The sequence below is a fragment of the Lepus europaeus genome, chromosome 3 (assembly GCF_033115175.1).
Source record: "Lepus europaeus isolate LE1 chromosome 3, mLepTim1.pri, whole genome shotgun sequence".
Taxonomy (NCBI): Eukaryota; Metazoa; Chordata; class Mammalia; order Lagomorpha; family Leporidae; genus Lepus; species Lepus europaeus.
The window spans coordinates 66808997-66832993 of record NC_084829.1 but is presented as its reverse complement, the minus strand read 5'-3'; the positions used below and the strand labels follow the sequence as shown (position 1 = coordinate 66832993).

General features: G+C 37.0%; 1 protein-coding gene across 3 annotated transcripts in view; it reads left to right on the top strand.

The window, feature by feature from the left end:
• LMBRD1 (LMBR1 domain containing 1) overlaps window positions 1-23997 on the top strand; it is a 139618-nt gene that overhangs the window by 40504 nt on the left and 75117 nt on the right. For all 3 annotated transcript variants that reach the window (XM_062186331.1, XM_062186332.1, XM_062186333.1), the window contains exons 5-7: window positions 3089-3156; window positions 9016-9104; window positions 14115-14188. In XM_062186331.1, the coding sequence (XP_062042315.1) occupies window positions 3089-3156; window positions 9016-9104; window positions 14115-14188 (231 nt within the window). The remainder of the gene's footprint in view (window positions 1-3088; window positions 3157-9015; window positions 9105-14114; window positions 14189-23997) is intronic.

The following is a 23997-nucleotide window of genomic DNA, read 5'->3' as shown; positions in this document are numbered from 1 at the left end:
TCCCTAAGGACATAAAGAAGAAACACTTGCCAGTAATTCTTTCTAATTCAGGATAATACAACTACAGAAAGCTGACAAACACAGCACACACACAAGTTCAGAATTACAGAATGGTATCACTTAAGTGTTAGTATGAAATTCTTAATTAAAATATTAAAAGGGCCAGCGTTGTGGCATAAGGGGTTAAGCCACCATCTGCAATGCCTATATGGGTCCCACGTGCTCCACTCACCATCCAGCTCCCTGCTAATGTACCCGGGAAGGCGGTTGAGGATGACCTATGTGTTTGGACCCCTGTACCCCTGATTCCTGGCTTCAGCCTGGCCCAGCCCCAGCTGCTGTGGCCATCTGGGGAGTGAACTAGTGGATGGAAGATCTCTCTCTGTCTCTCCATTTTTCTCTCTGTAACTCTGCCTTTCATATAAATAAAAATAATCTTTAAAAAATTAATAATTTAGGATGCTCTTTAAAAATATATTGGTATTGGAGGCCAGTGTTGTGGTTCAGTGAGCTAAGTATCTGCTTGTAACACTGGCATCCTATGTCGGATCACCCATTCCTGTCCCAGCTTCTCATCTTCCCACCCAGCTCCCTGCTAATGCATCTGGGAAGGCAGCAGAGGAGGATGGCTCATATACTTGGGAGACTCAGATAAAGTACCTGGCTCCTGGACCACCTGCAGCCATTGCAGCCATTTGGGGATGGAAGATCCTTCTCTCCCACCTTCCTTCTTTCTTACTCTGATATAAATAAATAAATAAACAAGCAAACCTTTTTTAAAAAGTGTATGTGTAGTGTATAGCCAAATTTGCATATTTCTAACTTGCATGAATAGCTTAGAAACAGGAAATCTATTAATATATAGCAGTTAATGGGTCAAAGAAAAATGAGATGTTGAGATATTTGTCAAAATCGTTACTTTCCTTGGACTTAAGGGGGAAAAGAAGTGCAAGCATGGATGTGTTATATTTCTGTTGAGTTACTGGAATTTTTTATGCATTGTTTATGCTGTGTACTTAAATGCAAAAACAAATATATTCATTCAGAAGTCAGCATCATGCTTAATTATGACTGAAATCTTAACAGCATTTGTATTAAGACTCAGAGCAAGTAAATGGTATTTTAAATGACTCCTGGGGTGATAATTAGTACATTTGTTAGAGGAAAAGTAAGGATTTTTTTTTTTTATAAAGAGAGCCAAAATTATTTGCAGATACTGTGTAATTCTGTATTTGGAAATAGATATATAAGGTAAGGTGACTGGTTACAAAGTTAGCAAAATCTCAGTGATATGTTGAGTCAGTTCATTGCGTCTAAACCACAGCTTCCTCCTACCTTTGGCTTCTTCCCTTTTTAAAAAAATGTCTTTGAAAGGCAGAGCAACAGAGACAAAGAGAACGAGCGAGACAAAAACAGATCTCACCTTTACTTAACGACTTTTTCCCCAAAGAATATTTTACCTTTTTTTTGAACAAAATGACATTTGAAACATGAGTTTAAATTTTAAATGGTGATTTTTAGAGACTGAATTATTGCGATAGGACAAATAATGCTTTTTTTGATTAAAGCTTTCTTTGAGATTGCTATATATTTTTCAAGTGTCCAGCTTGGTGTTTTTGTTTTTTTCCCCTTTAGATTATATTTTGAGCATCAAACATAGCCTTTAAATTCCTGAGCTCATAATTTCAAATTCTTGTTTCATCACTTCTGACACAATGTAACTTAGGGCATTTTTAAACCTCTTGGGCCTCAGCTTCCTTACCACTAAACTGGGAATGAGGGTTGTGAAAGATAAGTGTGTTAACATGTAGGGGGTGGTGTTCTGGAGCAGTATGGGACACCAGCATTCCATATGAGCACTGGTTCAAGTCCTGCGTGCTCTACTTCCAATCCAGTTCACTGCTAATGTGCCCTGGAAAGCAGTAGCAGATGACCCAAGGGATTGGGTCCCTGGACCCACGTGGGAGGCCTGGATGGAGTTCTTGGCTCTTGTCTTCAGCCTGGCCCAGCCTCAGCCATTGCGGCCGTTTTGGGAGTGAACCAGTGGGTGGAAGATGGCTTTCTGTCTCTCTCTGTCTCTCTCTCGTTTTTTGTACTCATTCAAATAAAATAAATAAATCTTTAACAACAAAACAAAAATATATAAAGTTCTGAGAACAGTGCCTGGAAATAGGTTATATGAGGGTACTTCAGAAAGTTTGTAGAAAATATAATTAAAAAATAAGTTTATTTTGGTGCAAAAAATTTTTGAAATCTATGCATATTTTTCCAGAATACACATTTTCCATGAGCTTCTTGAGGACTCCTCATATAAATATATAAAATACATATTAAAGTATGTAAGCATATATACACACATGTATATATACAGGTATATTATAACCCATTTTGATGAATTGGGTTAGGTCATTAAAGATTCTTTTTTTAAAAAATTATTTATTTATTTGAAAGTCAGAGTTATATATAGAGAGGGAGAAACATATATCTTCCACTCACTGGTTCATTCCCCAGGTGGCTGTAGTGGCCAGAGCTGGGCCAAGCCAAAGGCAGGAGCCAGAACCTCTATCTGGGTCTGCCACATAGGTGGCAGGGACTCAGGCACCTGGACCATCTCTCACTGCTTTTTTCAGGGCATTAGCAGGGGAGCTTGATTGGAAGTAGAGCAGGTGGGACATGAGCAGGTGCCCATATGGGATGCCAGTGTTGCAGGCGATAACTATCCATTACGCCACAATGCCAGCCCCAATATTGTAGGCTTTTGCTGTTTCCTGTATGACGAGTATTTCATTAAATATTCTGATATTTTATTAAAGATGCTGACTGGAGTATTAATTATACCTTAGGTTTATTGCCTTTCACAAGGGACTAATGATTAAAAATATTTTAAGATCTCTTTTGTGCATCTTGCAAAGATATTTAAAATGTAGCATATACATATTTTTCCTGAAAATTTGAGATTTTTTTCAGCAAACAAAACTACATTGTTGACAATAAATGTATGTTTGATACAAAAATACTGTTATACTGTCACAAGAATATTTTATATAATGGTTTGCTAAATGATATACTTTTTTCCTTTGGTATCTAGCAAATTAAAACTGCTTTGAAGTACACTTTGGGATTTGCTGTGATTTGTGCACTTCTTCTTGTGGTTGGGTAAGTCTTGATTTTTTTCATACTGACAATGGAAATGGAATTAATTTAATAATAGCAATAATGATAATAGATTCATTCAAAAAAGTCTAGGAAAGGGAAAAGCCAAATATGAAACCAGAACATACTTCTTTAGTGTTATCCCTGAGCAATAGCTATAATTAGCAATCTTCCTCTGGTGTTCTATGTGGACACTTTTTATGTGCTTGAAATCGTGCAAAATGCCCCTGCCCCCATGCATGCACTCACCATGTTTGTTATCTGCAAATGTGATTTTATTTTATGTAATTCTTATATCTACTTGTTAACATACTGTGCATGTATGTTTAGGATAGTAAATATGGATATCTCAGTTTTGTCTGTACTTTTTTGTTAATTATTTTTTTAAGGAATACAAATTTCTTAAGTACAACTTTAGGAATATAGTTTTTCTTCCCACCATACCCGCCCTCCCATCCATCCTCCTCCTTTCTCTCCCCTTCCCAGTCCCATTCTCCATTAAGATTCATTTTCAATTCACTTTGTACACAGAAGACAAACTTTATACTAAGTAAAGATTTCAACAATTTGCAAACATGCACACACAAAAAAAACTGTTTGAGAATTAGTTTTACAGTTAACTCTCATAATACAACTCATTGAGGACGGAGGTCCTGCATGGGGAGTTAGTGCACAGTGACTCCTGTTGCTAATTTAACAATTGGCACTCTTATGTATGACATCAGTGACCACCTGAGGCTCTTGACATGAGCTGCCTAGGCTAAGGAAGCCTTTTGAATCCGTGAACTCTGTCAGTATTTAGACAAGGCCATAAGCAAAGTGGAAGTTCTTTTCTCCCTTTAAAGAAAAGTATATCCTTCTTTGATGGCCACTTCTTTCCACTGGGTTCTCAGTCACAGAGCTCCTTCATGTAGGACATTTTTTGCCACAGTGTCTTGACTTTCCATGCCTGAAATGCTCTCATGGGCTTTTCAGCCAGGCCAGGAGGCATTAAAGGACTGATTCTGAGGTCAGAGTATTACTTAAAGCGATTGTCATTCTATGAGTCTGCTGTGTGGACTGCTTCCCATTTTGGAACATTTCTTCCTTGTTAATTCTATCTATTATTATTACCAGACACTTATTCGTATTTATATGATCACTTTAACAGTTAATCCTATCTATATGTTCACTATAACATTTAATATGATAACTTTTAACACTTAAGATGGCATTTTTATCACCCGGCTTATTGGGATTTGGGGTCCAATGACAAGTTTTTAAACTGTACCCTTAGAAGTAAGTCCATAGGAATGTATGCAGAATTATACAGCTTTACAGTTACAAACTTCCTCCTCCCTCTCATCCCCACTCTTAATTTATTAGAAGAGTTCAACTTATTTGACTGGTCCAGTGATAATCACTGGGATATTTATGTTGTTTGTAGTTTTTTCATTATTATAAACAGAACTTTGGTAAAAATCCTTGTCTGTGCATCTTTTCAGATTCAGGTTAAATTTTTATACTAATATCAATACAGATTTGTACATTTGATTCTTTACCTAAATTTTGTCCTTGTTAACAAGACACATTTATCCTTGTTAAAAATAGGTCTTGATTCTTTCAAATTTTTGTTAGGAAATGCATTAGGTATAGTAAGTCATTTAAAGTTTTTATTTATAATTTGATTTTTTCCAATTTCAGTCCACAATTTTCAATTAATAAAAAAATTTACCTATTAAATGTAATTTGTGATGGGAATAAAATTGGTCAGTAATTTTTTGTAGTTCCAGGAGTTCTTAAGACTGCAAATATTTATAGTCAAACCATGTTTCCAGTTCCTTTTTTTTTTACCTTGATATATGATGAAAAAGAGTATTTATTGACATTTTTAGTGGTTTTGCTGTTTATTTTAGCTACTGAATGTATTTTTTTTTCATTTTAGACATTTTTATTTAATTTACTTGAAATGCAGAGACACAGAGGAGAGGCAGATAGAAAGAGCTCCCATCTGCTGGTTCACTCCCCAAATGCCTACAACAGCTGGGGCTGGGCCAGGCCACATAGGAGCCAGGACCTCTATTCCAGTCTCCCATTTGGAAGTCAAGACCCAAGTTTTTGAGGCATCACTTGCTGCCTCATAGGGTGTACATTAGCTAGAAGCTGGAATTGGCAGCAGAGCAGGACTCAAACCGTGACACTTGGATACAGATGTGCACCTCCCCATCCAGCATCTTAACTGCTAGACCAAACACCTCCCTGTGCCTCTTTTTTCTTTTTACAGAAATCAAACCTACTTATGTTGATTTGCGTTGTTAATGTAGAGATTTTTTGTTTGTAAACCTAACATCTAGAGGAGGGATGGAGAGAAAAGAGAAAGAGAGAGGGGGAAAGAGATGTCTTCCATCCACTCATTCACTCCCCAGTGGTCACAATAACCACAGCTAGGCCAGCCCAAAGCCAGGAATCTAGCTGCATTCTGGTGTCACATGTGGGTACAGGGGCCCAACCAGTTGGGCCTTGTTTCTCTGCTTTCCCAGGCTCATTAGCAGGGAGTTGGAGTGGGAGTGTTGCAGCTGTGACTCTAACCTGAGCTTCTGTGGGATGCAAGCATCACAGGTGGCAGCTTAACCAGCTGGCCATGGCTTTCTAACTTTTCTGTACCAAAGTAAACTTTTAATTCCAGTTTACCTTAAACTTTTTGAAGTTCCCTTATAAATGGTAGGTAGGAAGACCAGCTAAGTAACCATTGAAAGAATTTAGGTGAGTGATGAGGGTCTGAACTAGAGCAGTTATAAAAAGTCCAGAGGAAGAAACAGATAACACATTTGAAAGATATCTTAATTTCAATTCTGATGAATTTATAATCTCCATTTTATATCTACTGAAATTCATTAGTCTTTGTCTCTTCCTGAAGAGTTAATCTGTATCAAGCTTATTCAGTGAGTTATGTTTGGTATGCAATATTTTTACTAAGCAGTTTCAATTTTTTTTAATCTTCAAGGACATGTAAACAAATTATAATCTTATGAGACTCCAATTCCTATTTTGATCTAGTTCTTTGTGTCTTTGGCTGCTGGAAGTGTGTGTGTATATATATATATATATATATATATACACACACACACACACATATGTGTGTATATATATATTTTTTTGAGAAGAACTCAGATTAAGAAAATATCTTTCTACTACACAAATCCCATTGTACTTTAACTCTGTGTTAGGAGGCATTCTTTCGTCTTTATAAGTCTTTGTCTACAGGGCTGATGGAGGCCAGTGAACGGTGGTTTGTTCCTTTAGGTAGTTAAAACGTTGAAATGCTTCCATATTAGTGGACTGTTTTTCTGCCTTCCCGAGTCTTCCTATCCCACCCCAGCATCATTTAAAGGATCAAGCTGAGCTCAGGAAAATTCTTCAGAATTATGGCCCTGGTGTGCTGATTGATTACTGCCTTTGCCATATTGGTTGTAAAATACTTTGAATATTATTGCTCAGAATCTATAGACATAGGTAGGTGTAATTGTTTTTGTGTTGTGTGGCTATTTCCCTTTGTTTATATAAAAATATTTGAGGTCTGTTTCTTAGATTATAAAATCCTGGTAAGTAATGGTACCAAGGAACCTGCTTTTAGTTTATTCTCTAGTTTCTGACTGAAATAATAGCAAGTACTCAGTTGTTAACTCTAGTGGATTTCTTCAGAATAAGTGTTTTCCTGAAGCTTTAGTTTTTGTGGGTTTAAAAAAAATATTTTGATCATATGTAGTTTTTTCTGGTATTCTTCATTACATATTTGAACTGCTAAATAACGTTGTTCAGGAATTTGAACATAAAAGTATCATAAAGAACAGGAGTTAATTTTCTTCCTGTGGTATACAATACTTTTGATTACCCAAAGCTGACATATTAAGACTGACTTTCCTGAGTAGAACTGCTATTTTTGGATATTTATGTTTCTATTTTAATAAGTCTATAAATGATATTTTATACAACATAATTTTTCCCTCACACTCACAGGTTTACAAGTAACAAATTTGAAATATGCTTTTAAGGATATCCAGAAAAAAATTCCTGTTTAGATAAAATAGAGAAATATTATATAGGGATTTTTGTTTATATGTGTTTTAATTAACTAGTAAATTAAATTATTTAATATAGTAAATATATAATAGATAAAAGTAATATATAAAAGTTATTTTAGATGTTAGCTTTTATGACTAGGGCAACAAATAATTTAGTTTCTACCCTTATTGCTGTATGCCTGTGAGTAATCACTTTTCTTTCTGACCTGGAGAAATAAGTCTTCAAGATTGAGAAGAATATAATAAACGGAAATCATTTGAAATCGTTAGAAATTTAAATAACTCCTGACATGCTCTCCCCACTCATCTTATTATAAGAATTGTCACTAGTGCCTCAGTAAAAGCTTTTAAAATGGACAAAACAAAATTTTAGAGTTATTAGTTTTACTTGAAATCATTATAAGAGCAGATAGCCTTCATACATTGTTTAGCTCGTTGAGTATTTCCTCTTTACAAAAGAGGATAGGTCTTGGCATATAACTAAAATTATATTGTGGAGAGGGTAGCATTAGAGTTACTTCTTACATTCCTGTTTGATTCTCCATATATACAGTCTAAGGAATATTTGACGCAATACTTTATAATCTCTTGATCTTCCTGTTTATTGATCTGGGCTAGATAATAAAGTGACCATTTATATATTCTATTTTCCATTTTCTCCCAGTCTAATCTTGTAGAACAAGCCTAGGAAGCTAGCAATAGCTCTGTTATTTTGATGGTCTCTGTTTAGCTGTAGAATGAAAAGCAAATACAAGCTACTTTCATTATGTGCATTGAATAGAATCTTGAAAAATATTAAGAAGGGCCGGCGCCGTGGCTTAACAGGCTAATCCTCCGCCTTGTGGCGCCGGCACACCGGGTTCTAGTCCCGGTTGGGGCGCCGGATTCTATCCCGGTTGCCCCTCTTCCAGGCCAGCTCTCTGCTATGGCCCGGGAGTGCAGTGGAGGATGGCCCAAGTGCTTGGGCCCTGCACCCCATGGGAGACCAGGAGAAGCACCTGGCTCCAAGCTTCGGATCAGCGCGATGCACCGGCCGCGGCGGCCATTGGAGGGTGAACCAACGGCAAAAAGGAAGACCTTTCCCTCTGTCTCTCTCACTATCCACTCTGTCTGTCAAAAAAAAATATATATATATTAAGAAGAAAATTAAAATCACCCCTAACTCCACAGTAAGATATTTGCTATTTATTGTTATATATTTCCTTTCTATTCTTATGTATGTAAATATATTTAAATAATTGCATATATATATTTTCTGTTCTGCTGCTTTAGCACAGCTATTCATAACTTTTTAATGTATGCTTTGGACATTTTTGACAATCTTAATATCTGTTGGGCAGGTGTTAATGACACAGCAGGTTAAGCAGTGGCCTGAGACGCACACCTGCATCATACACTGGAGTGCCATTCAAATCCCAGTTTCTCTGCTTCCAATACAGCTTCCTGCTAATGCATTTGGGAAGGCAGTGGTTGATGACCCTGCCACCACATAGGCAACCCAGATGAAATTCATAGCTCCTGGCTTTGGCCTCAGCTATTGGGGACATCTGAGGAATGAACTAAGGGATGGAAAATCAGTCTCCGTTTCTGTCTGTCTCTGTATCTCTCACTCTGGCTTTCAAAAACATTTATTTATTGTTTTTCTCAATTTAATTAAGGTATAATTGACAAATATTTTAAGTGCAATAAATAAAATACGTAGTGATACATATTTAAGAAAATGAGTAAAAATTGAATTGACTATTTTCTTTTATTCAACATCTATAAAAACCATTAAAAAGATTTATTTTCTCCTTTGTAGTGCTTTTGTTCCATTAAATGTTCCAGATAACAAAAATTCTACAGAGTGGGAAAAAGTGAAGTTCCTGTTTGAAGAACTTGGAAGTAGTCGTAAGTATTCTTTACTCTAAAAATATCTGTGTTGGGGCCAGTACTGTGGCATAGTAGGTTAAGCCTCCGCCTGTGGTGCAGGCATCCCATGTGGTCACAGGTTCGTGTCCTGGCTGCTCCTCTTCTGATATGGCTCTCAGCTTATGGCCTGGGAAGGCAATGGAGCCCTGCACCCACATGGGAGACCCGGAGGAAGCTCCTGGCTCCTGCCTTCAGATCAGCCCATCTCTGGCTGTTGCACCATTTGAAGAGTGAACTAGCGGATGGAGAACCTCTCTCTGTGTCTCTCCCTCTCTCTGTAAGATGCCTCTCAAATAAATAAATAAATCTTTAGAATAATCTATGTTGATTTATATTTTCTGATGTTATGGGATTTTTAGAGAAGTTGCTTGTTTTTATTTTTGTTTAATAATTAAACACACAGTCCGAACTTGTTGTTAAATGTATAATAGACAAATTATGAGCTTTGTATAAAGGCTTACTTTAACTATCGAGCTATTATGTAGCTAATTTCTTGACTTCTTAATAAAATTACTGTGGGGGAAAGATTTACTCTTCAAAAAATTTTAGTGGTATAAGTCTTATAATTTCTATGTGATTTTTAATTCACTTAGTATAATAAAGAATTACAAATGTACTGGGTATATTGACTTCATTTTTAACTTTAATAACAGAGAATCCTGTACTATTATTTGAGATTAAGTCTTTTATACAAGATTGAAATTAAAAAGGTTTCACATGAATTAAACAATATTTTGTTTAAAAATGAACTTATCCAAAACATTTTGATATTGCTTGTCCAGAAGTTCTCCTTAATCAATTACCTAGGTTTTTAGAAGAAGACACAACTTTAGAGGGTTAAGAAAGCTGCTTAATTGTTGAAAAATGCATTTGACATTAAAAACTGATATCAAAAATATGCACTCCAAATATCATGTGCTTTGAACACAGTGGATTTATTTCCAAAGAAGCCTAGAATACTTTTTATAGACATTACACTGACAAATGTTATTGCTTTTGTGAATGTCTCTCTAATATTTACTGTATATTCTTTGTTCAGCTCTTCTTTCTTTTTACCCAGATGTAATATTGAACGATGATTAAATTAAGACTTGGGAGCTGCTGTGTGACTTCTTAATTTTCTTGCTTTCCACTTAAGATTTCATCTTGTAAATTGTGGTCCATTAATATCTTGCTGATACTAGCAAGAATAAGGATAGCAGGTCTGGCATCTACTAATACTGAATTACCAAGATTTATACATGTTGATCCTATTGCTGAGAAATAAATTGATTCTTTTCTTGTAGTTAACTCCTTCAGGTCTTTTGAGTATCTGTTCTTCTGCCCTAAACATAGGTGGTTAGGATTATTCCATTTCTATAATTTCATTGTCTTGAGACAGACAGATGGATAGAAAGAAGTCCTATTCATTGGTCACTTTTCTAGTGCCCAAGTGGCCAGGGCTGACCCAGAAGTGAAAGCTGGTTACTCAGTGCAGGTGTCTCATGTGGGTGACAGGAACCCAAGTACTTGAGCTGTCACTGTTTGCTTTGGCTAGAAGCTGAAGTCAGGAAACCCAGGCACTCTGATATGGGACACAGATATCGTAATTGCTGGACCAAACACATGTCCTTCTCATTAGTATTCATTTTAATTTTTATCTCAATCCTTAAGCACCATATTCTAGAGTACATTTCACTCATTCCAGTGGATCTGCTGTTGTTTTATGTCCAAAACAGCTATCCAGCTGTTCTTTATATCTAATCTTACTGTACATCACCTTACCACTCTGCATATTTTAGGCAATAAAATGCATAGTTATTACATGTATGCATGCAATTAGTGTAAGTGATTGCAGTCAAAGAATAGAATATAACCATCACTCCAGAAGTTTTCTCAGTGTGTCTGTTCAGTTAGTATCACCTCCCTTGACAGCTACTCCAATTGCAGTTTCTGCCACGGTGTGCCATTTTTGTTTTTTTGAGTATCATTAATTACATCATATATTATGATTCTTTTTTCTATATGTCTAGGCTAATGTTAAAATTAAATTTTAACATTTTAAAATTCATTCATATAAGTGGTTGATTTATTTTTGATGAAGCAATGCATTACATTGGTTTGAAAGATTTATTTATTAATGTGAAGGCAGAGTTAGAATGAGAGAGAGAGATTTTACATTAGCTGCTCAAATGGCCCCAAAGGCCAGAGCTACACCAGGCTGAAGCCTGGAGCCTGGAACTCCATTCAGGTTTCCCATGTGGGTGACAGGGGCCCAAACCTTGACCATCTTCTGCTGCTTTTCCAGGTGCTTTAGCAGGGATCTGGATTGATAGTGGAGCAACCAACACTCTAGGCTGAGCTCATATGGAATCCCAGCATCACAGGAAGTGGCTTAATCCGTGTGCCACAGTATCAGCCCCAGAATAATACATTTTATAAATAGTACACACTTGTTTATCATCAGTATCTATTTTATATATGTGTTCAGATCATAGGCCCTACCATATCGAGAACATTTATGGATGTCTTTAGTACTCATTTACTCATCCTTTACCCAAATACGCATAATTCATAATAATTAACTTTGGGTTCTGTGGTTTAGATTATTTTGAACATTAGTAATATTAACTTTTTGATTTGTCAAATGTACCATAAATTTCATTTTTTTAAATCTAAGACTTTTTTTCACATTTATATGTCTCTGATTTCATTATGTCCTAGTTGTATGAACACCTTCTCTTCATACTTCTGGTAAGATCAAGAAAGTAATAGCATCAAAATGTCTTTGATTTGTTAAAATAATAGTTTTTTTAAGTTAAGGCTTAGAAAGCTACCTTGTATAATTTGTGAATTTTTTGCTCATATACTCCTTACATGTTATGTAAAATTGGGGTATGAGTTTCAAAACAGGTCATTATAATTGTATTAAAATCCTTGAAAGGATTAACATTAATTCAGGAAAATAATCAAAAATTATAGTTCATCTCACAGAACCTGCATTTAAACTAGATCAATATAAGCCTGATAGGACTTGTATGAAAACTAGAAAAATTACTACTATCATTTGAAGATACTCAGATTAGGAAGTATTTCATTATATAATCTGATATATTCATTTGAAAATACTGATCCTGTCCTCACTTACTGACTTTCTTTAAATATGTCCTAAATTCAACTTGTTTACATAGTATTTCTTTTTTGGTGTTACATTTGAATCTATTTTTATTTTTCTTAGTAGGTGGACAGGCTAGCCCTTTTAAACTAAAAAGTGAGAAAACTTAGAATTTTAATCTTAGGCTATATATATTAAAAACTTACCTGGAAATTAAGAACAAAGAAACTGGATGTATTAAGATCGAAGGGAAAAGCAACAAAGAGTCAAGGCTCATGGCTTTCCCATGTAATGTTACTGATCAGAATCCATCCTTGAGAAAGGCCAATCTTTTTATTATGTTTTGAGCATGTGATATTTTGTTGCTTCTTTTAATAACTGATAATTGGCTAATAATTTTCTTCTTAAGGTATAAAGGAAAGAAAATCTTAGCTAGTTTGCAAGATCTTTTATAAATCAATTTGTCAAGAGCCCTTTTTTATATTTTTTATTTATGGGCCCAGCATGCTTCCACTGTGCAACTCTGCTTCCATTATTTTTTATTTATGTAAGTTGAACAAATTTCAAGTATTTCGTATATATAGATTTAGGAGCATAGTGATACTTGCCACCCTACACTCCCTCCCATGTTCCCACCTTCTCTCCTCCTTTCTTATTCTTTTAGTTTTAATAATGACATACTTTCAGTTTATTTATTTACCTATTTTTAAACTTTTATTTAATAAATATAAGTGTCCAAAGTACAACTTTTGGATTATAGCAGCTTTTTCCCCCCATAACCTCCCTCCCACCCACAACCATCCCATCTCCCACTCCCTCTCCCATCCCATTCATCAAGATTCATTTTCAGTTATTTTTATATACAGAAGATCAATTTAGTATATATACTAAGTAAAGATTTCAACAGTTTGCACCCACACAGAAACACAAAGTATAAAGTACTGTTTGAGTACTGGTTATACTGTTAATTCACATAGTACAACTCATTAAGGACAGAGATCCCACATGGGGAGTAAGTGCACAGTGACTCCTGTTGTTCGGATCTGGCTATAAAACGAGAGTATTTCAGGCATGGAAAGCCAAGACACTGTGGCAAAAAACAAAACCAAAACAAAAAAACAAAACAAAACAACAACAACAACAATGGCAGCAAAAAAAACACACCTAAATGAAAGATCTCTGTGAGTGAGATCCCAGTAAAAAGAACGGACCATCAAAGAAGGAGGTACCTTTCTCTGAAGGAAGGAGAGAACTTCCACTTTGACTATGGCCTTGTCTAAATACTGATGGAGTTGGCGAACTCAAGAGGCCTCCATAGCCTTGGCAGCTCATGACAGGAGCCTCTGCTGATCACTGACAGCATAAATAAGAGTGTCAATTATTTACATATTTTTAAGATCTTTGTTTATTTATTTGAGAGGTAGAGTTCACTCCCAAAATGGCTGCAACAGCCGGAGCTGAGCCAATCCCAAGCCAGGAGCCAGGAGTTTCTTCCAAGTCTCCCATGTGGGTACAGGGGCTCAAACTGTTCAGCCATCTTCCACTGCTTTCCCAGGCCATAGCAGAAAGCTGGATCAGAAGTGGAGCTGCTGGGAAAAGAACCAGCATTCATATGGGATGCTGGCACCGCAGGTGGAGGCTTAGCCTAGTATGCCACAGCACTGGCCCCTCAGTTTTTTTTATAATCATAAGCTTAACCATCCACTAAGAAAAGAATTCAACAAATAGAAGAAGAAACTTGTAGTTAACACTTCAGGGACATGGTAACATTTATTTGTTTTATTCTTTCAGGATGTATTAAGAGAACAGAATTTTGTATTTTATGTTAATTAGCTGAATATATACTTTGAGTACTATAGATGTGTATTTTTAACAGAGTTTTTTTTTCTTCGCAGATGGTTTAGCTGCATTGTCATTTTCCATTAGTTCTCTGACCTTGCTTGGAATGTTGGCAGCTATAACTTATACAGTAAGTGCAGTAGTGATAATTGACTTAACATTAAAATCACCTTGGAAAGTAATGTGTTTTTTTTAACCTTAGTAATCTATTCAGCTTCATTATATTTTTGTATTTACTATTTTAGTTCTTTATTCAGTCTTCACTTGAGAAGGGTAAGGTTTTAATTACCAAGTCATAATCATGTTGTCTGTGAAGTTTAATATTCAGAAACAAATTTTATGGCCGGCGCTGTAGCTCAACAGGCTAATCCTCCGCCTTGCGGCGCTGGCACACCGGGTTCTGGTCCCGGTCGGGGCACCGGATTCTGTCCCAGTTGCCCCTCTTCCAGGCCAGCTCTCTGCTGTGGCCTGGGAAGGCAGTGGAGGATGGCCCAAGTGCTTGGGCCCTGCACCCCATGGGAGACCAGGAGAAGCACCTGGCTCCTGGCTTCAGATCAGCGAGATGTGCCAGCCGCACCGCGCCGGCCACGGCGGCGGCCATTGGAGGGTGAACCAACGGCAAAGGAAGACCTTTCTATCTGTCTCTCTCTCTCACTATCCACTCTGCCTGCCAAAAAAAAAAAAAAAAAAAAAAGAAAAAGAAACAAATTTTATAATTTACAATCTTGAAGGTAGTTTTATACTATGAAATAATAGATTTAATGATTTATAAGCATACTAGAACTCTGAGCCATAGATTAGTATGTTACTGATATAGTAGACTTATTTGAGATATATGGCTTTTGAACCCAAATATTTTATATAACTTGATATTTTTTAGTATATGGGATAAAATGTTATGCTCTCAGATGCTTCAAAATTTTTTCAATATTTCTAGAAATAGTAAGGCATGAATTACAAATGACTGACAAACTTGTACACAGACTACTTTTTTCTTTAAAAAAAGATTTTTTTTTATTTATTTGAAAGGCAGAATTACAGACAGGCAGAGGCAGAAAGAGAGAAAGAGATCTTCCATCTGCTGTTTCACTCCTTAAATGGCTGTGATGGCCAGACCTGTGCCCATCTGAAGCCAGGAGCCTCGAGCCCCTTCCCACATGGCTGCAGGGGCCTAAGGATTTGGGCCTTCCTCCACTGCTCTCACAGGCTATAGCAGAGAGCTGGATCAGAAGTGGAGAAGCCAGGACTAGAACTGGCGTCTATATGGAATGCCAGGATTGTAGGCTGCAGCTTTACCTCCTTTGCCACATGCTCAGCCCCCAGGCTATAATTTTTTTTTTTTGACAGGCAGAGTGGACAGTGAGAGAGAGAGACAGAGAGAAAGGTCTTCCTTTACCGTTGGTTCACCCTCCAATGGCCGCTGTGGCTGGCACAATGCAGCCGGCGCACTGCACTGATACGAAGGCAGGAGCCAGGTGCTTCTCCTGGTCTCCCATGGGGTGCAGGGCCCAAGCACTTGGGCCATCCTCCACTACACTCCTGGGCCACAGCAGAGAGCTGGACTGGGAGAGGGACAACCAGGACAGAATCCAGCGCCCCGACCGGGACTAGAACCCGGGGTGCCGGCGCCACAGGCTGAGGATTAGCCTATTGAGCCGTGGCGCAGGCTTATAATTTTTTTACAAGTTAAACAAAGTATTGTCTTTTTTAGAAATTTATTTTATTTTAATTTATTTTTTAAGGCATACAAATTTCATATGTACAGGTTTAGGAATATAGTTATTCTTCCCTCCATACCCACCCTCCTCCCTACACTCCCACTCATCCTCCTCCTCCTCTCCCCTTCCCAGTCCCATTCCCCATTAAGATTCATTTTCAATTCACTTTGTACACAGACGACCAACTCTATACTAAGTAAAGATTTCAACAATTTGCACACACAAAACACACACACAGACACACACAAAAAAAACCCCTGAGAATTAGTTTTACAGTTAATTCTCATTATACAACTCATTGAGAACAGAGGCCCAGCACAAGAAGTTAGTGCACAGTGACTCTTGTTGTTAACAATTAACACTCTTAGGTATGATGTCAGTGACCACCTGAGGCTCTTGATATGAGCTGCCTAGGCTATGGAAGCCTTTTGAGTCCACAAACTCCATCAGTATTTAGACAAGGCCATAAGCAAAGTGGAAGTTCTCTCCTCCCTTTGAGGAAAAGTACATCCCTTTTTGATGGCCACTTCTTTCCACTGGGTTCTCAGTCACAGAGATCCTTCATGTAGGACCTTTTTTGCCACAGTGTACTAAGATTGTGACCACTGTATAATGGCTCAAGGAATAGCCAAATAACCGAGCATGCAGTTTTAGGAGAAAATTAAATAATGTCACACAGTATCCTTTTCTATTTTTAAAGATTTATTTATTTATTTGAAAGTCAGAGTTACACAGAGAGAGGAGAGGCAGAGAGAGAGAGAAAGGTCTTCCATCCACTGGTTCACTTCCCAGTTGGCTGCAACGGCTGGAGCTCCGAGCCAGGAGCTTCTTCTGGGTCTCCCACATGGGTGCAGGGGCCAAGGCCTTGGGCCATCTTCTACTGCTTTCCCAGGCCATAGCAGAGAGCTGGATCGGAAGAGGAGCAGCCGGGACTAGCCCTTATGGGATGCCAGCAATTCAGGCCAGGGCTTTAACCCTCTGAGCCATAGTGCTAGCCCGCACACAGCATCTTAATTTGCTTGTTGTTTTAAGTTTAAATTGAAAAGAAATCTTATAATACTTAATTTTTTTTAAAATGAGATCTCTAGGCACAAATATCTAAGTAGATATTTCAATTTTTTGGTGCCACCAAGTGGGGAAATATTGAATAATGATGTCCTCAAGCAAAATATGATATATGGGCTAGTGAAGTACCTGTAGAAGCATTGACTGCTAAACTTATTATATACCAATATCAGTAAAGTTTTAAACATGCCCTCCAGGATGGTTCTGAATTATAAATACATAATATTATGTTAATAGCTGTATATTTACTATACAATATAAATTAACAAATGTAGTTATCTGAAAACAATCCAAATATAGATATGTTTAATGTTTTCTTCTTGTACCCATCAAAAGTTATCTCACTCTCATGTCTTAATTCAAGCTATTATAACAGACATGCCCTAGGCTCAGTGGAATAAGCAACAACTATTTATTTCTGACCATTCTGGATGTTGAGAAGTCCATGATCATGATACCAGCAGGTTGGGTGTCTGATGAGGGCCGCTTTCTGTTAGTTGACTGGCTTCTCAGTGGATCCTCACATGGTAGAGAGTAGAAAGGAAGCAAGTTCTCTTGTGTCTCTCTAAAGTCACTAACTCCATTCCAAAGGGATCTACTCTCATGGTTTAGTTTCTTCCAAAAAGTTCTACCTCCAGATTCCATTATATGAAAGATTAAGCCTCAGCATATGTATTTTGGGGGATACTGACCCTCATTATATAGCACCCTGTGGGTTAGAGTAGTGATTGTAGTAATATTTGGAGACAGAAATCCCCTTTAAGAATCAATGTTTCCAGTTTTTCATGTGATACTGTATTTAATTAAGCTCACTGATTGTAACATGCACCATGATTTTATGTACTATTTTTAAATCCTTGAAAGTTTTTATTATCTATATTTTTTTGATACTTAAAGAGTATATATAAAAATTTAAATGTCCTATCATTCTTGTGTATAACCAACAAGGAAAATATGTGTGAAATAATTCAGAAAAATACCTTTAAAAATTTACACTTGGTACTGAGTCACTTTTTCTATTGGTTATTGATGTTCATGTTTTCTTAACACATAATATTATATTTTATGCTCTCAAGATTTTGATGACACAGCTTTTCTTAAGTGCTCTACCCTTGTCTTTGAGATTTTCTTTGAAGTAGCTAACATATGCATTCTGCAGATATAAATAGTTTGGTGTTGTTTTTTACTTTGCCATGTGAAAGGCAGTCCTTGTGTGTGTGTGTGTGTGTGTGTGTTATATGTAGAAAAAATCCAAGATAATTTCAACATGGGGTATATCCCTTTTCTTAAGATCATAAATCACTTGACTCATTGTTCCAGTGAATATTTGCTTTATTGTTTCTGCTGCTTTCTTCTCTTCTTCCTTATATGTTAACTTTTTGTTTCAATGTTAGATCATAATATTATCTTATAAATGGCATAAGCTCGATAGTTTTACCAGCTCAACTGAAGTGATTGTAATCATCATGTAATCTACTTTGACCAAATTTTTGAATATGCAGGTAATGCTAACTATATCATACTTCTGCCCAGCCACTGTTTATAAGATGCCTTCAATTTCAGAATGCATCCAAATTTCACTGATTCCAGTGTAAGAAAAATACATGCATATGTGTCTTAAAACCACTGAGTATTTAAAAGAAAAATATTGAGTACTTGTTAAATGAGTTGTTTCATTGTACATATCCTTGAATAATAGATTCCACAACTATGCAGAAGTGTTTTTCAGTGTACAGATAGTGCTTGGTGTTGGCACTTGGTAGTAATCCAAGTTTTATAAATGGAAGCTATCATTCTAGATAAAAGAGAAATGGTAGAGAAAAGGTACCATTCTAAACTGAGCAGTGCAAATAGATATTAGACATGTTTTTATTAGTTTTTGTTGTTATAAAACATTTTAGTTGTAAAACAGAACTGGTGATTTATTCTTGGAAGTTCAAACAAATAAAATTGAAGGCAATTCTGGCTTACCTAGAAGCAATTTGAAATAGTGTAAAATCTCTTTACCTTTGTTGATTTTCCTGAAATTCACTAGAGGGCAGTAGTAAGCAATAGAATTTTTAGTTTATGAAAAGGATAGTCTTGTAAAACATTTTTTTCAGAGAAATTTGAGATTAAATTAAAAAAAATTATTAAGATTTCAAAAGTTGTAATGTTTTATACAATGTTTATATTAAGCTTGTAATCATCTAAATGTTATAGTTAAATTTTCTGATCATCATTGAAAGTTCAAGTAAATATGAAAGCTTGGTAAACAAAATATGTCTGTTATATTTGTGTCTTTAGACAACTAAAAATTGTAAGAAAAAGATCTTTTGTTCTGGTCCCTTGTTACCTCAAATTTTTACCAAGGCCATATTTTTTATTTTCTAAAATCTTTTACATTAAGCTACGAGTAAAAATTCAGTTCAGCTCTTCTAATAAATATATCAGTTCTATGTAGGAAATAACTGCATGTGAATTAAGAGTCCTCTTGTAAAAGACTTTTGGTCAAATATTCTCAGAGAAATTATTTTATTAGTTAACAGTGGGAGGGAAAAGAATTGGAACCTAGTCCTTACATACCAAATAAGTGTAATGCAGTTGTTGCTAGCCTGGCTCAGAAATGTGATTACCCAACTTTGGCAGACACAGGGATAAAACAAATGTGCAGAGCAATAATGTTAATGTACATTGTTATGTGTTATAATTGAGTTATAAGCAAGGCATATTTAAAAGTCATGGAAGGTTTCTCAGACATGCTATAATTAAGCTGAGACCTGAAGGCCACTGAAATTTGCTAATGAAGTGTGGGAGGGAGGTGGACATTGTAGATGAGGAAACTGCCTGTATTAAAGTGTGTATGCTGGACAGAGCCTGAAGTAGCATAAAAACGGAGAGTTTTGAGAATTGTGAACAATTCTAAGACATGAAATAAAGTTTACAAGTTCATGATCAGGTCATTGGCTTTGTATGCAGGGTTACATTAACTGGAATCTATTCACAAGACCAATAAGAAACAATCTATGTGAAATTTTGTAGTGGCAGGTTGTTGACATGATGAGAGCTGCTCTCTAGGTGCTCCTAGAAGCACCTTTCCAGAATCCTAGGAACTCCTACCAGGAAACTTTGAAAAACACCCTTATTATTCCTGAGTATCTTAAAGGATATTAATGAGAACAATATAATCTGCCTTTGGGGTTAGAGTGAGATCACTTTGGAAACAGTGTGGATGATGGATTTGTAGATTGTGAAACCAGCAGACCAGTTAGAATTTGGATGACCTTTTATTTGATGGTAGACTCTAAATTAAACAGTCATGTTGTTATTTCTGACTAAACCAGAATTTTACTTGAACAGAATTGAGTACTGAAGTTAATATCATTGAGGAATCCAAAAATCACTCAACACAGAATAACGAGCATTGAAATTAAAAATCAGTATTTCTGCAAATATAGTTTTGCCAACTTTGTTTCATACCTTGTCAAACCAGTAGTAAAGAATGTTTTACCATAGTTTTAATGATCTGGGATTACTTTAAAGTTTACTGTATATGGGAGAGCTAGTCATCTTCCCATTTGACTACTGTTTATAGTCCTGTTTATATTCCTGCTAAAGTAGGGTCTTTTTGCTGTTTTACCTGCTAAATTCTGTATTTGGTGGAGAATGAAGCCCTTGGCTATAATGTAAATTAAAAATACATTATCGTATGCTGGCGCTGTGGTTTAGTGGGGTGGATCCGCCACCTGTGGCACTGGCATCTTGTGGGTTCTGGTTGGAGTCCCTGCTCCTCCACTTTCTCTGGGGAGGCAGTGGAGGATGGCCCAGGTGCTTGGGCCCCTGCACCCATGTAGGAGATCTGGATGAAGCTCCTGCTCCTGGCTTAGGTCTGGCCTGTCCCTGGCCATTGCAGCCATTTGAGAAGTGTACCAATGTATAGAAGATCTCTCTCTGCATCACCCTCTCTGTAACTCTACCTTTCAAGTAAATAAATAAATCTTTAAAAAAAATACCTTATCTCAAAAGCTAAAAAAGGAATAAGGGAAGGAAAGAAACAAGGGGAAGGAGAGAGGGGGGAAGGAAAAATCATATTTTTAGAATTGTATCTATGATCTATATTGAATCTCTTAAAAACTAAAAAGAAAATAAATGTTGAAAAAAGGCTACTTTCAAGGTGGTTTGGAAGACAGGGAGGCATACCTAGGAAATCATGAGAGTAGTAACTTATGTTTTAACAGTATTTAAAATGTAAGGTAAAGGTGGGTGTTGTGGCACAGCTGCTTGAGCTGCTTCTTTGAATTCCCGTATTCCATAATGGAGTTCCTGTTTCGAGTCCCAGCTACTACTACACACTTCTAACTCAGCTGTCTGCCTAGGAGGGAGTGAATGATGGCCCAGGTTCTTGGCATTTGTTTGTAGACAATAACATGTTATTGGATTATTAAAATAAAATATGACTGTGTAATTTAGTGAATTTTAAGTTCTACCCTGCCTTGGTAGGGCTGGACCAAATGATTTCAGGGGCAATAAAGGACCTGCAAGCCAGATGTTCCTCAGCCTTGGATTAATTAATGTGGAAATAGTGGGACAAATAGAGCAAAATGAAGATAGGGAAAGGAGAAACCCTATAAGGAGAAGACAAAGGAATCATGGACTATTTTAATTCTTATGAGATTTATTCTTCTTATTTTAATGTTTAAGAATATAAAATTTAACATTAAATTTTAAATCCAATATTTTTTCTTTCTATATTTTACCAAGATATATGTTTTACAAGTATTTGGTAAAAGCTGGCGCCATGGCTCACTAGGCTAATCCTCTGCCTGCGGCGCAGGCACACCGGGTTCTAGTCCTGGTCAGGGTACTGGATTCTGTCCTGGTTGCTCCTTTTCCAGTCCAGCTCTCTGCTGTACCCAGGAAGGCAATGGAGGTGGCCCAAGTGCTTGGACCATGCACCCGCATGGGAGACCAGGAGAAGCACCTGGCTCCTGGCTTCAGATCAGCGTGGTGCACTGGCTGCGGTGCACCGGCTGCAGCAGCCACTTGGAGGTGAACCAACGGAAAAGGAAGACCTTTCTGTCTCTCTCTCTCACTGTCCACTCTGCCTGTCAAAAAACAAACAAACAAAACAAGTATTTGGTAAAATTGATCTAATTAGAAGAAAATCGTTCTCCTCTGTCCAAATTTCATTTTGTTCTTTTTTAAAAAAAATTTTTTGTAAATCTGTTTCATTCTTCTTATATTTCTTGACAAACAGTAATTGTCATATTTATGGGGCACGATATAACATTTCAATACATGCATACATTTTAATGGTCATATTAGGATAATTAGCATCCATTGCTTCATATATTCAAAGTTTCTTTGTAGTGTGAACATTCAGAAGTCTTTCTTCCAGCTATTTAGAGAAGTACAGTATGTTATTGTTAACTGTTATTTCCCTATTGTGCAGTAGAACACCAACAAGATTGTTGTTCATTTTCTTGAACTCTTTATATATTCTGGTTATCAATACTTTATCAGTTGTAGAGTTTGCAGATGTTTCCCCCATTCTGTCAATTGCCTCTTCACTTTATCTAGTGTTTCTTTTGTAGTACAGAAGCTTCTCAATTTGATATAATCCCATTTGTCAGTTTTGGCTTTGATTGTGCCTCTGGGGTCTTTTCCAAGAACTCTTTGCTTATGCCGATGCCTTACAGAGTTTACCCAATGTCCTCTAATAATTTGATGGTATTGGGTTGTAGATTTAGGTCTTTAATCCATTTTCAGTGGATTTTTGTGTAAGGTATAAGGCAGGAGTCTTGCTTCTTTCTTCTGCATGTGAAGATCCAGTTTTCCCAGTACCATTTGTTGAAGAGGCTGTCATTGCCCCAGGGATTTATTTTGGCTCCTTTGTCAAAGATGAGTTGGTTGTAGATTCTTGGGTTCATTTCTGGAGTTTTTATTCTGTTCCATTGGTCTATTCATCTGTTTTTATACCAGTATGAGGCTATTTTGTTTATGACCAATGTGTAATATGTCTCGAAGTCAGGTATTATGTTGCCTCTGACTTTGTTTTTGTTGTATAAGATTGCTTTAGCTATTCGGGGTCTCCTGTGTTTCCATATGAATGTCAGTCATCATTTTTTCTATATCTGAGAAGAATGTTCTTGGTATTTTGATTGGTATCAAATTTAATCTGTAAATTGCTTTCAGAAGTATGGACATTTTGATGACATTGATTCTTCCAATCCATGAGCATGGAAGATTTTTTCATTTTTTGTATCTTTTTTTTTTTTTTTTTAAGATGTATTTATTGGCTGGCGCCGTGGCTCAATAGGCTAATCCTCCGCCTGAGGCACCAGCACCCCGGGTTCTAGTCCCGGTCGGGGCACCGAATTCTGTCCCGGCTGCTCCTCTTCCAGTCCAGCTCTCTGCTGTGGCCTGGGAGTGCAGAGGAGGATGGGCCAAGTCCTTGGGCCCTGCACCCGCATAGGAGACCAGGAGAAGCACCTGGCTCCTGGCTTTGGATCAGCGTGATGCACCAGCCGCAGCAGCCATTGGAGGGTGAACCAACGGTAAAGGAAGACCTTTCTCTCTTTCTCTCTCACTGTCCACTCTGCCTGTCAAAAATTAAAAAAAAAAATTAAAAAGATGTATTTATTTACTTTAAAGGCAGAATTACAGAGAGACAGAGAGATAGAGAAGACTTCCATCTGCTGGTTCACTCCCCAGATTTGCTGTAACGGCCAGAACTGCGCCAATCCAAAATCAGATGCCAGGAACCTCCACCGGTCTCCCAAGTGGGTGAAGGGGCCCAGGGATTTGGGCCATCCTTCTCTGCTTTCCAAGGCCACAGCAGAGGGCTGTATTGGAAGGGGAGCAGCCAGGACTCGAGCTGGTGCCAATATGGGATGCCAGCACTGTAGGCGGTGGCTCCATTTCCTATGCCACAATGCCGGCCCAATGTATCTTCTTCTATTTCTTTCTTTAATGTTTTGTAGTTCTCATTTTAGAGATCTTTGACATCTTTGGTTAAATTTATTCCTAGGTATTTGATTTTTTGGGTAGCTATTGTAAATTGGATTTATCTTAGGAGTTCTTTCTCAGCCTTGGTATTGTCTGTATGTACAAAGGTTGTTGATTTTTGTGTGTTGATTTTATACCCTGCTTCTTTACCATACTTTTCTATGAGTTC